Consider the following 13,254-nt stretch of genomic DNA (forward strand, 5'->3'; position numbering starts at 1 on the left):
GAAAAGAATCATATTGTCGAAACTGAATAACCAAAATGATTAAACCACCAAAACCATAGATTGCGCTAAATTATTTGCTTGCGTCTTGCGATAATTAAACTTAGCCACCCTTATTGGGCCCTAAAGCTAAATGGGGCCTGAAATATGTTAGAATCATGCGTCTCCTTAAAACCTTTTTTTTTTTGTTTTAATTGTCGGAAAATCAGTAGAGAGAGGCTTTCGATTAATTTTACTTTGTGGCCGCCGTGACCTTTTTCTTAGCGTCGCTCTCTGTCACCTTCAAGTTCACTATCTCCGGTGAGTGCTTTCTTCTTCGTGTCTTTTCCGCTTCTAGATTTGGTGTACCGACAACCACTGAGCTCAATTAATCGAGTCAAAACGGAGAGATAGTTGCTCTGTTGGGAATTCATCAATTTTGGTTAGCATTGGGTTATCGTGAATGTTTGTTTCTATGAATTAGTAAATTGGTAGACAGTATTTGTAGGAAAACGTAAGGATTGAAGATGAAACTTTTATTTAGCTACTCTTTGGCTGCTTACTTAGATATTCAAACGTTGTTGGACCAAACCATAATCTCTGTTCCAAAATCTCAACATGAATTAAATTCTTTTCGTTCTCAGTTACTATGGTTTAGTTTATCTGAGTATCTTAATGTGGTATTCAAATTCAAGGGTTAGTCTCTGAACTTTCATGTTTGTTTTCCTTTTTTCACAGACTTATCTTCTGTCAAGTACTGAACAAGAATCATGGAGGAGATCACCAAACCGGTCCTTGTTGGAATAGTTAAGAAGTGAGTTATTCTTACCCATCATGAAATTGTTCTCTGTTTTAGCCATAAAGAAAAAAAGAATACAGCTTGAATAATGAATCGTTGAATCACTTTAATTGTCACAACTCACAATCAAACGAAAATAATAACTTGTGTATTTAGATATGCCTCATGTTTTTACTGGTCTCGTTTTTGTTATTGTAACTGTCTCAGAGAAGCTCCACAGCTAGCATCCGTGTTGAGAGAAATGAAGAATGTTCTAGATGTGGTTAGGAGCAAAGTGGAAGCTCTGACTGCATTGGTACGTAATCTGATAACATATTTTTGTTGGATTCTACTTTATTAATATCTACTCGGTCTCGTCTATAACATGTCTAGTTTCAATTGGGTATAAGTAGAATTGACGACTTCGAGAACAAACTGTTTGCTTCTCCTTGAGGATTTTTAACCAAAGTATTGTATATAGCTGCATCTGCCGTTACCATTCAGAGACACAATGGGTCATTCATGACATCCTGACTTTCTTAATTTTACAAATCGTAGGTAAAAGCAAACAGTTTTCCGACAGCGGGTGGGATAAGTTATCTTGAGGCCAAGCATCTGTTACTTCTAAGTTATTGCCAGGATCTTGTATATTATATTCTAAGGAAAGCAAAAGGACTCTCTATTGATGGTCATCCTCTTGTAAGGAGCCTTGTAGAGATACGTATGTTTCTGGAAAAGGTTTGCATCTTTGTCTTTTTCCACTTTCTATATCGCCAACAAGTCATGGAGTCATAGTTTTAGCTTGTTTTTCTTTTGTGTAGATTCGTCCCATAGACAAAAAACTTCAGTACCAGATTCAGAAGCTCACCACAGCCGGTGGGCCTGTGACAGAGCTAGCTCATTCCGAGGGAAAGGGGTCGTGTGAAGCCCAAAAATCTGAAGATCTTTCAAATTATAAGCCTAAACCTGACTTACTTGCTGACAAAGAGGATGACCAAGAGGTGAAACCTTACTATCCTCCAACACTTGTGAAGAAATATGTTGCGTGTTATTTTTATTAACCTCTTTGCCTGTGTAAATGTAGGATGATGGTGTTTATCGACCCCCGAAATTTGCCCCTATGTCTATGGAAGATAAGACTTCAAAACAAGAAAGAGATGCTGCCAGAAAAGAGAAACACTTTTTTAGACAAGCCACTGAAAATACATACATGAAAGATGTGTTGGACGATCTGGAGGACAGGCCTGAAGAGGTGAGTTGGAAGGAAATTAATTTGCAGTTGATATGCGTGGTAGAGATTAATTTGATGTTGGAACTAAATGGGTGAATGAATATGAACAGATTAGAGACTATTATGGGGTTGAGAGCAATGAGCAGAAGAGGTTTATGGCACAGTATGAAAGGCAACAAAAGGCAGAAGAAGAGCTCTTTACCCGGGCACCTCGCACTAAAGAGGATAAGAAGAGAGAGAAGCGCTTGAAATCAAGCAGCGGGTACGTGTTTGCTTTGGTTGGAAACTGAAGTGTCTGATATGTAATTGGTCCTTATGTGATGATACACACTCATGTTCAACTGAATCAGGTTGCATGAACTAACCGAGAACTTTTACGATGATATCAAGTTCTTGGATAAGGATGGTGAAAAGCCAAGAAGCTTCGGCCGTAATAAAAGGGGAGGGCCATTCAAGAAAAGAAAGGTAACTTTTTTCTTATTCTACTATTTTTTTCTCAAATATTCTGCCTTTTTTTGTTTTTGTTTTTCAGTTTCTTTTGTGTTTGACAATGTATTGTTCAATTTTCGCAGACAAGGCACTGATATGGATACACCAGTGGTTCCTTTAGCTGCTTCAGTGCACCAATTTTGTTGCCATGAAAAAGATACAAATTTTCGATTTGCTTTTATGATTAAATGTTGAAAGTGGTGAATGTGAGAACTTGTTATCAGTTTTAGTATTGGTTCATGGTCATGCTCTTGCAGTAAAATTAGGAAGAGACCTTTTCTCTTTAGCTAAATTTAGCCTGTTACTACTGAAACTTCGTTATCATTTATAAAAAGAGATGTCACCAAATCTGATTGAAAACAAACAAACAAAACAAAGTAGTGTCGATCTATTTCTTTTCTATTCCCATTAGCGATGGGAAACAGTTCGAGCTCTAACACCAATCTCAGCAACCCTAAGAACATACTTCTAGAAGATCATCACCACCAAAGAAACCAAGCACAAAACCACAGCAACTCTGCTCGGACCTCTCACCTAAGCTTCTTAAGATCTCCTCTGCCATGGCTCTTCATCTTCCTCTTCTTCCTCCCTTTGCTTCTCATCTCTACAACCGGAGGAGGTGGCTCACGCAAGACCTGCCGTCCCTCTTCTTCTACCTACAGCCACCTGTCCCTAGTCGACAAAGCAAACTCATCTTCCTCTGTTGTTCCCGAGGAAGAAGACGACGATGTGCCTCCACGTGTCCCCGCTCTTTACCCGCAGCGACCAAGGATGTTCAACACGACGCTTGATCACATCGTTTTCGGGATTGCCGCGTCCTCTGTTCTGTGGGAGACGAGAAAAGAGTACATCAAATCATGGTGGCGACCTGGTAAAACTCGTGGCGTTGTCTGGATTGACAAGAGAGTCAGAACTTACCGAAACGATCCCCTTCCAGAAATCAGAATCTCCCAAGACACCTCACGGTTCAGGTACTTACTCATCTCTACAATATCTGACGTGTTTTACAAGAAATCTCTTATTCAAATCAAGAAGTCATGTTTTAGGTACACCCATCCAGTAGGGGACAGATCAGCGGTGAGGATATCTCGAGTAGTGACGGAGACGCTTCGGCTAGGCAAAAAAGGTGTACGGTGGTTCGTGATGGGAGACGACGACACAGTGTTTGTGGTGGACAATGTGGTAAACGTCCTTTCAAAGTACGACCACACTCAGTTCTACTACGTTGGTAGCTCCTCGGAGGCTCACGTTCAGAACATCTTCTTCTCATATTCAATGGCATTTGGAGGCGGTGGGTTCGCCATCAGCTATGCTCTAGCCCTCGAGCTCTTGCGGATGCAGGACCGTTGCATCCAACGGTATCCTGGTCTCTACGGCAGTGATGATCGCATCCAAGCTTGTATGACTGAACTTGGTGTACCCCTCACCAAAGAACCTGGCTTTCACCAGGTGTCATTTTCTACGTTTCCTCGATGTTTAATTACTTCGGTTTGGTTTCGGTTCGGATTAGAACGGTTTATCTGGATTGAATACGTCTAATTTTAATGTTTCTATGTATGCAGTACGATGTTTATGGGGACTTATTGGGGTTATTAGGTGCACACCCAGTGGCTCCCTTGGTGTCGCTGCACCACATCGATGTGGTGCAGCCGATATTCCCAAAGATGAAGCGGTCACGTGCACTACGACACTTGATGTCTTCAGCAGTTCTTGACCCAGCCAGCATATTCCAGCAGTCCATCTGCTACGACCAGAACCGGTTCTGGTCCATCTCGGTCTCATGGGGTTTCGTAGTCCAGATAATCCGAGGCATCATATCCCCTCGCGAACTTGAGATGCCTTCAAGAACATTCCTCAACTGGTTCCGCAAAGCCGACTACATTGGTTACGCGTTTAACACGAGACCAGTGTCGAGGCATCCGTGCCAAAGACCATTTGTGTTTTACTTAAACTCGGCTAAGTATGATGAAGGACGTCGCCAAGTGATTGGATACTACAACTTGGACAAGACAAGGCGGATTCCCGGGTGCCGATGGAGGCTCGATTCGCCTGGAAAGATCGATTCAGTCGTCGTTCTCAAGCGACCTGATCCCCTCCGATGGCACAAGGTTGGTCCACATCTTCTCTTTGCTTCATTATTAACAACTTGCATCAAATATAGTCATACCGGTTTGGTTTTGGCTAGTGAATTGACAGAGATAACCGGCTGAGATCATATAATAAACCGGTGTTGAAATAACATGATGTTAAAATTGTGTGTTTGGTGCAGTCACCGAGGAGGGATTGTTGCAGAGTATTGCCGAGTAGGAGAAACCAAACGATGTATATTTGGGTCGGAAATTGCGCAGATGGAGAGATCAGTGAGCTTGAACATCCTCAGCAGCATTAACAAGATTCAGATATATACTCACTAAAGATTTCTTCAAATGACTATGCAATTTGTTGAAAACATTCTGTGTATCGTCGTTCACAAACAATTCTCAATCCTAAATCAAAAACTATTGTTTCAACTGAAGCAAATACAAAGAAAAGAAAAATTCAATCCCTGAAAGTTATCTGTTCATGAAAGAAATCAGTAAGAAACTGAAAGAAACTTTTCTCCGTTCAGAGATTAGACTGCGTGTGGCTGTTTTGCTTTGTTCACCGACTGGGTTGCATTTTGCTGCGATTGAGTTGCGTTGTGAAAAGTTGTGAGATTCTGATTGGTAGAGACGACGGCGACGAGAGCTGAGGAGGCTGGTGAAACAGCAGAGGAAGCAAGAATCGCTAAACTGACATGAGACTCGTTTCTCACGGCCATGGATTTCTCAAGACGATGTATCGACATTATCTCTCCATCGTTCATGACGCTCACTGTAACCAAAACCAAAATCAGAAAGACTCATTTTCTCGGGAAAATCTTTTCTTAGATTAAAGAATCGGAGAAATAAGGAACCTGAGTGGGAGAAAATCCAGAGGGTGAAGAAACAGAGAAAAACGATCACCGGAATTGCATGGATCCAATACTCCGATACCGGAAATATCCCTCTCCGGGTGTTTCCTGTCCTTCTGCCAATGTGAGAAGAAGAGATCGGGAGCTGAGAGAATGATCTTTCCGCCATTGTTGTCTTATCTTGTAGCTTCTCTTCCAAGAATCACAAAACCAGTAGAGAGAGATAAGAGAGAAGAGATTTGTGAAGCCTTCTTGGATTAGGTTTTGGTTATTTAACGGCAAAAATCTTAACGGGTTCACGCGGGATAAGTTGCATCACGTGATCATAGTCCTATTTCTATTACATATTTACGACTTTTGCCATTCATCATTATGAATTTTTAGACATTACTTAATCCTAATTTACCAGACTTTTTGATCGGGAAAATATATATATGACCAACGATATTTGTTTTTGTTCAATATATGTATATATGTCCCAAAACAAAATGGTTTTTTTTTTTTTTCCTTTTCTACAGAACAGAAACATTCTACATACAAAGAAGCCGAGTCAAGATTTACATCCACAATAGATGTTAAAAATGTACCTGAGTTGGTTTTATATTTTTCCCCAATTTCTTGGTGAAGCCAAAATTAGATTTGATTTTTTACCACTCTCTTATTGGATATCCTATGAGGACCCTTCACATTCAGTTTCCTTGACGAGGTGTGGTCTTTTCTCTTCATCATCTCTGTCTCTGTGAAAAGAAGGGTTCTTCCCGCTGCTGCTGCTAGGGCTATTCGGATCATATTTAGAAGAGGCTAAGAAGTTGAGAGCCAATACTACATCAGATACCACTGGTCTCATGGTAGGCTGCTCTTGAACGCACATTGCTGATATTGCTAGTGCTTGGTACAGTCCTCTAACTGGGTATTGTCCCTGAAGCAATGGATCAACCATTTTTGGGAAGTTCCTCCTGTCTTTGAACAATGGTCGTGCCTGTTAAAAAGCACCGTGAAAATATGAGTCTTGTTTCAGTAAAGATTATTATGAGTCACAGCCAAGAGACAAAACATACCCATCCAACCAAATTCTGATCTTTACGCGTTTTTGTATTGTCAATCGCTTTCCTTCCGGTGATAAGCTCGAGAAGGACTACTCCAAAACTGTATATATCGGATTTAAATGTGAGCTGACCCGTCATAGCGTAGTCAGGAGCACAGTATCCGTACGTTCCCATAACCCTTGTCGAGACATGGGTTTTATCCCCGCTTGGTCCTACTTTAGCCAACCCAAAGTCAGATAGTTTCGGTTGATAGTCTTCACCAAGCAAAATATTCGAACATTTAAGATCTCGGTAAATCACAGGGGGCGTCATTCTGTCATGCAGATACTCTAAACCTCTTGCTGCACCAGCTGCTATTTTCATCCGGGTGTTCCAGTCAAGAGGCTTTTTACCAGAAGGGAGAACTTGAAACAGTCAAAACAACAATGTAAAAGTTAGATGAGAAAAGGGGGTAGCTGCGAGACAAACAATACAGAGGCAAAGGATAGGAATTTGATCTTACAACATACCATGTAGATGATCTTCAAGGGATCCTTGCGGCATATACTCGTACACCAGTAGTCTCTGATCACCCTCAGCACAAAACCCAATAAGCTTCACAAGATTCGGATGGTCAGCAAGACTTAGAGTCAATACCTCAACCACAAATTCCCTGATTCCTTGAACCCCATTACGATCAAGTTGCTTGATTGCAACAACCTAGCAGCAGAACCAAGTTTCACCAACCGTTCAAAACTATGACAAATCTCACAGCCAATTGATAAAAACAGATAGGATTTTTCTTTGTCACAAGTACCTGATCCAATTTCTCTATAGTTCCCTTGAAAACTTTTCCGAAACCTCCTTCACCAAGAAAACAATCCGATCTAAAGTTTCCCGTAGCTTCTGCAAGTTCTTGAAAAGTAAAAGTCTGTGCTTTCTTCCCTGTGACTTGGTCATTTAGATTCAAACCCTTCACATCCAAAGATAACTGATCTTCCTTACCAACTCCTCCTTCATTGTTTACATCTCTATATGGACTGACTTTTGTTGAATCTACAACACATGGAACGAGTAACAAAATCGATTACCAGTTATCATGTGACTTAACCAAAAACAGACACGGCAAGATACCAAAGGCTCAATTTTGACACTTTGTCCCCTCATGGAGGAGACAAAACCAAAAAAAACTAGCTCGATTTCAAAAACCCAACATCGTTTATATGGTGAATAGTACACATGCATCAAAATTCTCCGGGGAAAAATCACAAAAAATCTCCATTAAATGTCTCTCCCAAATGTAACAGATACAGAAAAACCTAAACATAAGTATCCGATAAAAAAAAATCAACAAATCCAAAAGAGAGCTTGTGGAGAAGAGAGAATAACGAAATTAGTCAAAATCACTCGATACCTGAACTGGGCTGAGTCTGATCGTCTCGCTTATCACTCTTAGCAACGCTCGTAGTACCACCGACAATTTTTCTATTTATGACAGTATCTTTGTTAGTCTCGGATCGTTTGCTCGATTTCTTACTGCATCCGAAACAACCCATCGGAAATTGAAGGAGAAAAGAGTAATTCTCGCTTGTCCCTTTTCTCTTCTTCTTCCTTCCTTCCTCGTTGAAGAAATCAGGAACCCAGATAAAACCCAACACCAAAAAACCAAAGAGAAGAGAGGAAGAAAAAAAAAAGTCGAAGAAGAAGGAGAGAGAGAGAGCTTAGTGACAAACAGAGAAAGCTTAATTTCTTCGCCTTTTTTTATATCGCGTAATCAAAAAAAGTTGTTTAATTTTCTTTGTTTCAGAGAGAAACGTATAGTTATCGTCTACGACAAGGTTCACGGTACATTACATATAGCGCGTCTAATTAAAACCAGCCACGTCTAGACAAATGTTTCTTCCTGAGGAGAACAGAAACGTACGGCTAGTGTTGAAGACAAACGTATCAGAAGACGCCACGTAATGGCACGAAACACTTGAGCATGGTCAACTTTTTAATTTGTCATCTACCGTCCGTTGGTTCGGAAACAAGCACCGTCGATCTGACGTGGCGTTAATGGAGCAATGGATTTGAGTGATTAAAGATTATGTCACTTCTTGATAAAATTATTTTCATACTGCCAAACATCTTTCTAGTTTGTCAATTTTCAGTATTAGTCTTAAAAATTTTATTAGCTACAACAAACACGTTTTTTACTCGATGGTTTGACAGGTATGGTAGATTAAATTGGATTATGATTATATTTGATTGAAAGATAAGTCTGATGATAGTAACATTTTTGTAGCTGTCACCAATCGCCTTACGGGTGACGTCGGTGTTAGACGACGGCAAAATTACTCACCGTTTTGGAAATATTTTCAAATGAGGTGAGGAAAACAAAAAGGACGTCATTGTGGGTCCCACGTTTTAACTCCACGCGCTTTGTTGTCGAATGTTTTTTCAAAAAATTATTTAATTAATAACAGGCTTTTTTTGTTTTATGGTTCCAAGTACAGTAATTAACTGTGCCGCGTTTCAGCAGATAGCGCCACGTGGCACATATTAATGTTCTTCGGAGAAGATTATTTAATCTCTCTCATTCATTTCTTTTACCTATAAGGTTTAGGGTACATTAACAACTCCTGTTACAATACGTTGACATTTTAGGCCGTAAAATAACTTTATGAGAGACAGGCCATCCTTTGCTGGCAAAAATAGTAAAAGCTATATGCTCTGTTCGAAAAAATAGTAAGTTAGACAGAAAGAAAAAAAAAATGTTTTACTCACTAAACTTTTTTGGTGTTTATTATTCTAGTAATCGAGAAATTTGTTTAACATTGATATTCCATTTTCAGTTTACTCCAAGCCCACGATGGCCCAACGTCTGATGAGTCATTTCATTTAACCCATTGCTCGTTAGTTTGCATTAAGTTTTCAACTAGATAAAGTGAAGATTCATTTTTTTAATACAATGAAGAATTCATGTATATAACATTAATTGGTGGATTACAATTTGTATTGTATTCGGCTATAATTAGCATTTTTAACTGGAAAAAAATGTCGTATATCAATTGGTGTAGAGTTTTTGAAATGTTTTATACCTACTATTTTGATATTTGTTTCAGTAAATTTATAATAAGCACAAAAGTGGACTTTCCTTTCTGTTGGCCTCTTGGGCCAGCATTAAAAAACCTAGTCAACTCCTTTTTATTAAGAAAATGGATTTTCTATAAATATATCAAAATTTTAATCAACAATGGATTGAAATAAGTTTAAATTAGAACTTAGTTTGACAGCTCGAATTATTTAAGAAAGGAACATAATCTATAAACAAATGTATGGTTCAACAAAGATATTGTTTATTAATTCTTTGGAACCAGCATCCGTAAACCAAGACGTGTTTGGCTTTTGTAGCAAACGGTTTCATTCGGAGATGTTTTCACGTTTAATTATTAAAAATACATATGCAATGATGTTGACTTGCTTGGTCCAATTCAAATTATCTACTAATATCATATACCAAATTATCAATATAAAACAAGAAAATTACCTTTCGGCAATCGATTGGCATTACATACATTTTTATTTAAAAAAAGCTAGCTAGTTTTGTAAATAAGAGAGTTTGCTTTAGGACGATTTAGCTAATCTTTGGGACTTTTAAGGAATTTGGTGAAATTAGATTTGATTTAGGCAGAGTATGGTCGAATTAGCTTTATCTTGTGTAGAGATTGGTCGGGTTGAAATTATTTGCAATCGCTTAAGGGTTTGTTTGGGTAAGAACTTTTTTCCCATTGCACAACCAACCATCAGCAAAACAAACACATGCACACGAGAATACGAGTCATGTTCACTATTCCCCACAGCTTAGACAAATAAGCTTTCAAGTGTCTTAAAAATTATGAAGAGAGTGAGAATTTGGGAGATTACATATTCTTGAAGTGTAAAGACTCTCTCCAGACAAGCTCCTTGATGTCTTGTTCATCTAAGGCTGTCTCCTCAAAGTCAAAGCTGAAAGGAGTAGGACATGTTGGTTCTTCGTTGATCTCATGGAGACTTGCCAAGTACGGCTGCTTCAATGCTTCATCCACTGTCAAATTAAAACATATTGTTAGTATATTTCACATTCCATTTATAGCATCACAAAGTAGTAAAACAACGTGATAAGCACCTGTGATGCGCTTTGAAGGATCGAAAACTAGCATCTTTTCAGCAAGATCTAGAGCCATTGGGGAAATGTTTGGAAACTTTTCTCTGAATGATTGTTTTTGAACATGTGGGAGTTGTTTTACGTACTTCCGCGCATTATCGCTTCTCAAGAAGTCGAGATCCGAGTCATCTGGTGACCCTAAGAGCTAAAAACAACCCAAAACAAAACAGAGAAATGCTTCCAACAACCAACACACACACACACACAAACCAAAATGATAGATTTTGGATTAAGGTTTTAATTTGCTTACCTCAGTAATAAGTTTCAGCTGCTGAACGTAATCTTTACCAGGGAAAAGCGTCTCTCTTCTAAGTATCTCCATGAAAATGCAACCAACAGACCAAATGTCAATAGCTCCTGTGTATTCAGAGCTGTTGAGAAGCAATTCAGGTGCACGGTACCATCTCGTCACAACATACTCAGTCATTATCTCTGTCTCATTCGACGTTCTTGCTAGCCCAAAATCACAGATTTTCAGGTCACAGTTCGTATTCAGAACCAAGTTGCTCGGTTTCAGATCGCGGTGAAGAACATTTGCAGAGTGTATGTACTTAAGGCCTCTCAAAATTTGGTAAAGGAAGTACTGGAGACAACAAAAAAGTATATCAAACAATGCTAAATGTTAGGAAACATTATGTAAAAGCTCTAATTAGGAATGTGTCCACTGATCATCACCTGACAATGGTCATCAGTTAGAGTTTGAGTGGATCTAATGATCTGGTGCAAATCTGTATCCATCAACTCATAAACAATATATACATCTTCGAACCTTTCTTTCTCTGGTAGCTCAATTATATCTTTAATTTTGATAACCTGTGTAGCAATATGAACGTAATAAGCCAACTATATGAGTGTTCATCAAAGTGAAGAAGAAGAGATTACATTGTCATGATCCATGTGGGAAAGGAGCTTGATCTCTCGGAGAGTTCTTTTAGCATCAACTCTGTTGTCAAACGCGTTTGCTATCTTCTTTATAGCAACCTCTTCATTTGTCTCTGAGTTTGTAGCACAGCTGTAATCATAAAAAAGGATTTGAGATTAAGATTGTATTCAAGAATGGTATGTTTTTTTATTGAAAGTGATAAAGACTTACCAGACAATACCATAAGCACCTCGGCCGATGGGTTCAATAGGAGGGATGTATTTTGAAGATAGCTCGAAAATGTTACCGAGTACATTGTACATAACATATCTACCATCATATGTCAAGATCCCTCCATCTTCCCTTTTCTCCATCTCTTCTTTGGAAGAAGAACTCGGATCAAGACAGGTTTTAAGATTAAAAAAGGAAGCAAGTTTTAAAAGACTGTTTCTCAAGTAGCTGTTGTTGCCGTTAAAAAGGCAAAGCAGTGAGTAAGAGGAGAGAAAATGGTGGCACCTTTTGCTTTTGGTGGGCCAAATGAAGACAAACTTTTTTATTTGATCCGTTGAACTTCGAAATTTGAATGAGAATTATTATTACAAGGTTAAAACTTGACTTCTGCATCATTAAAGAAAAATTCAAAAGAAACAAAAGAGAAGTATACTATAGAAAAAGCTATCTCATTGTGGATCAATAGGTCCCTAGGAACCAATAGTAAGTAAAAAGCAAAGTGGTAAACATACAAAAGCGAGATTATTCTCAAGTCTCATTTCAATGTCAAAACTCTCTCTTGTGTGCTAAGTAAACAGAACCTGTGTGAAAGTAAAACACCTCTGAACTCATTTTCACTATCTCACAAACCTGCATTATCGATCCAATTCTCCCATCTTATATCTTCTTACATATTAAGGATCAGAGAAGGTGATCAAACCTGATAATTATGTAGATGTAGCTGAAGCTAAGATATAAGGCTCAGGAACCACAAAAACATATCACTGAATATTTCAAATTAGCTTCAGCATTTTATGAGTCAAAATACTAAGAAACAATGCAAATTCTCTCATGAAAAGGCTCTCACATTGCTTTTGCATTCTCCGCAATTATGATCCAAACCTTAACCAAAAACAACTACCCTATAAGAGTATAAGACCATGTCTGCAGAAATCAGTAGTAACACAAGAATTTCATGAGATATTAAAGAAGAAGAAAAGTAGGCCACACAATAGAATTGAGGAATCAAGAAAACAGATACATACACTTGGGAAGGACCAGCACAGCAGACGTCTGTTACTACTAACTAACTCAGACTTGTCATTGAACTATATTATATACGGCTCACTTGTTTTGCTGCAGTAACTGGCTTATCTTCTTTTCTGGCTTGCGTTAATAACATGAGTAGAGAGAAAACACGACTTCCGTCGAGTAGATTCCTATCAAACAACACCGGTTCTCGAATCTTTCGACAAGCCAAGCAAAAGTAGGTGGGCATGAAAATTTGTTCCCCATGAAACAGAGGACATTCGTTGTTACCTATTCTAATAACCGATTCAAAATTCCGAATCGCAGACTTAATAAATGTGGACAATTAACCAAACCGTGCATTGCTAGGTCTAAACCGCATTGGTTTATGACCCACCAATCAAGGAGCGATGGGTGAGAAACCTAATAACACTGCTGCTGTGACTTTATCATATCCTTAGTCCAATTGGGATCTTCGTCTGCGTGAGACGCGTTCACACCTGCGACAGATGAAATCACGGAAATACCACTGC

At 38.8% G+C, this 13,254-nt stretch overlaps 6 protein-coding genes across 11 annotated transcripts; 2 read left to right on the forward strand and 4 right to left on the reverse strand.

The window, feature by feature from the left end:
- The first annotated feature begins 188 nt into the window (after positions 1-188).
- AT1G07840 (Sas10/Utp3/C1D family) lies at positions 189-2,872 on the forward strand. 3 transcript variants are annotated; one of them, NM_100658.4, is made up of 9 exons: positions 189-297; positions 715-790; positions 983-1,070; positions 1,313-1,492; positions 1,576-1,755; positions 1,839-2,006; positions 2,096-2,247; positions 2,336-2,450; positions 2,558-2,872. In NM_100658.4, exons 2-9 carry the CDS (start codon positions 747-749, stop codon positions 2,567-2,569), a joined length of 939 nt encoding a protein of 312 aa, NP_563798.1. In that variant the 5' UTR covers positions 189-297; positions 715-746; the 3' UTR covers positions 2,570-2,872. The 3 variants fall into 3 exon arrangements, with proteins under 3 accessions (NP_563798.1, NP_001030989.1, NP_973785.1); NM_202056.2 differs by having other exon boundaries at positions 208-418; positions 2,558-2,820; NM_001035912.1 differs by having other exon boundaries at positions 198-297; positions 2,096-2,450; positions 2,558-2,820.
- On the forward strand, positions 2,849-5,369 carry AT1G07850 (transferring glycosyl group transferase (DUF604)). The gene is made up of 4 exons (NM_100659.5): positions 2,849-3,445; positions 3,521-3,923; positions 4,037-4,582; positions 4,744-5,369. Exons 1-4 carry the CDS (start codon positions 2,889-2,891, stop codon positions 4,861-4,863), a joined length of 1,626 nt encoding a protein of 541 aa, NP_172263.4. The 5' UTR covers positions 2,849-2,888; the 3' UTR covers positions 4,864-5,369.
- On the reverse strand, positions 4,917-8,235 carry AT1G07870 (Protein kinase superfamily protein). Of its 2 annotated transcripts, NM_001198003.1 has the most exons (7): positions 7,846-8,201; positions 7,249-7,487; positions 6,962-7,151; positions 6,465-6,856; positions 6,087-6,385; positions 5,410-5,522; positions 4,917-5,327 (listed from the first exon to the last, which is right to left on the reverse strand). In NM_001198003.1, the coding sequence occupies exons 1-7, from the start codon at positions 7,985-7,987 to the stop codon at positions 5,086-5,088; spliced, it is 1,617 nt and encodes a 538-aa protein (NP_001184932.1). In that variant the 5' UTR covers positions 7,988-8,201; the 3' UTR covers positions 4,917-5,085. The 2 variants fall into 2 exon arrangements, with proteins under 2 accessions (NP_001184932.1, NP_172265.1); NM_100661.5 differs by lacking the exons at positions 4,917-5,327; positions 5,410-5,522 and having other exon boundaries at positions 5,781-6,385; positions 7,846-8,235.
- On the reverse strand, positions 5,055-5,575 carry AT1G07860 (Serine/Threonine-kinase RLCKVII protein; the record flags this gene model as incomplete). Its single annotated transcript, NM_100660.2, has 2 exons — positions 5,055-5,327; positions 5,410-5,575. 2 exons carry the CDS (start codon positions 5,573-5,575, stop codon positions 5,086-5,088), a joined length of 408 nt encoding a protein of 135 aa, NP_172264.1. The 3' UTR covers positions 5,055-5,085.
- Positions 8,236-10,039: 1,804 nt separating the features above from the next.
- Positions 10,040-12,002, reverse strand: ATMPK13 (Protein kinase superfamily protein). 2 transcript variants are annotated; one of them, NM_001035913.2, is made up of 6 exons: positions 11,714-12,002; positions 11,503-11,632; positions 11,296-11,433; positions 10,871-11,203; positions 10,582-10,765; positions 10,040-10,500 (listed from the first exon to the last, which is right to left on the reverse strand). In NM_001035913.2, exons 1-6 carry the CDS (start codon positions 11,854-11,856, stop codon positions 10,337-10,339), a joined length of 1,092 nt encoding a protein of 363 aa, NP_001030990.1. In that variant the 5' UTR covers positions 11,857-12,002; the 3' UTR covers positions 10,040-10,336. The 2 variants fall into 2 exon arrangements, with proteins under 2 accessions (NP_001030990.1, NP_172266.2); NM_100662.4 differs by having other exon boundaries at positions 10,582-11,203.
- On the reverse strand, positions 12,002-13,005 carry AT1G07885 (uncharacterized protein). Of its 2 annotated transcripts, none has more exons than NM_001331738.1 (2): positions 12,739-13,005; positions 12,002-12,100 (listed from the first exon to the last, which is right to left on the reverse strand). In NM_001331738.1, the coding sequence occupies exon 1, from the start codon at positions 12,969-12,971 to the stop codon at positions 12,807-12,809; it is 165 nt and encodes a 54-aa protein (NP_001323132.1). In that variant the 5' UTR covers positions 12,972-13,005; the 3' UTR covers positions 12,002-12,100; positions 12,739-12,806. The 2 variants fall into 2 exon arrangements, with proteins under 2 accessions (NP_001323132.1, NP_001318948.1); NM_001331737.1 differs by lacking the exon at positions 12,002-12,100 and adding an exon at positions 12,403-12,637.
- Positions 13,006-13,254: the final 249 nt, after the last annotated feature.

Source organism: Arabidopsis thaliana (assembly GCF_000001735.4).
Source record: "Arabidopsis thaliana chromosome 1 sequence".
Taxonomy (NCBI): Eukaryota; Viridiplantae; Streptophyta; class Magnoliopsida; order Brassicales; family Brassicaceae; genus Arabidopsis; species Arabidopsis thaliana.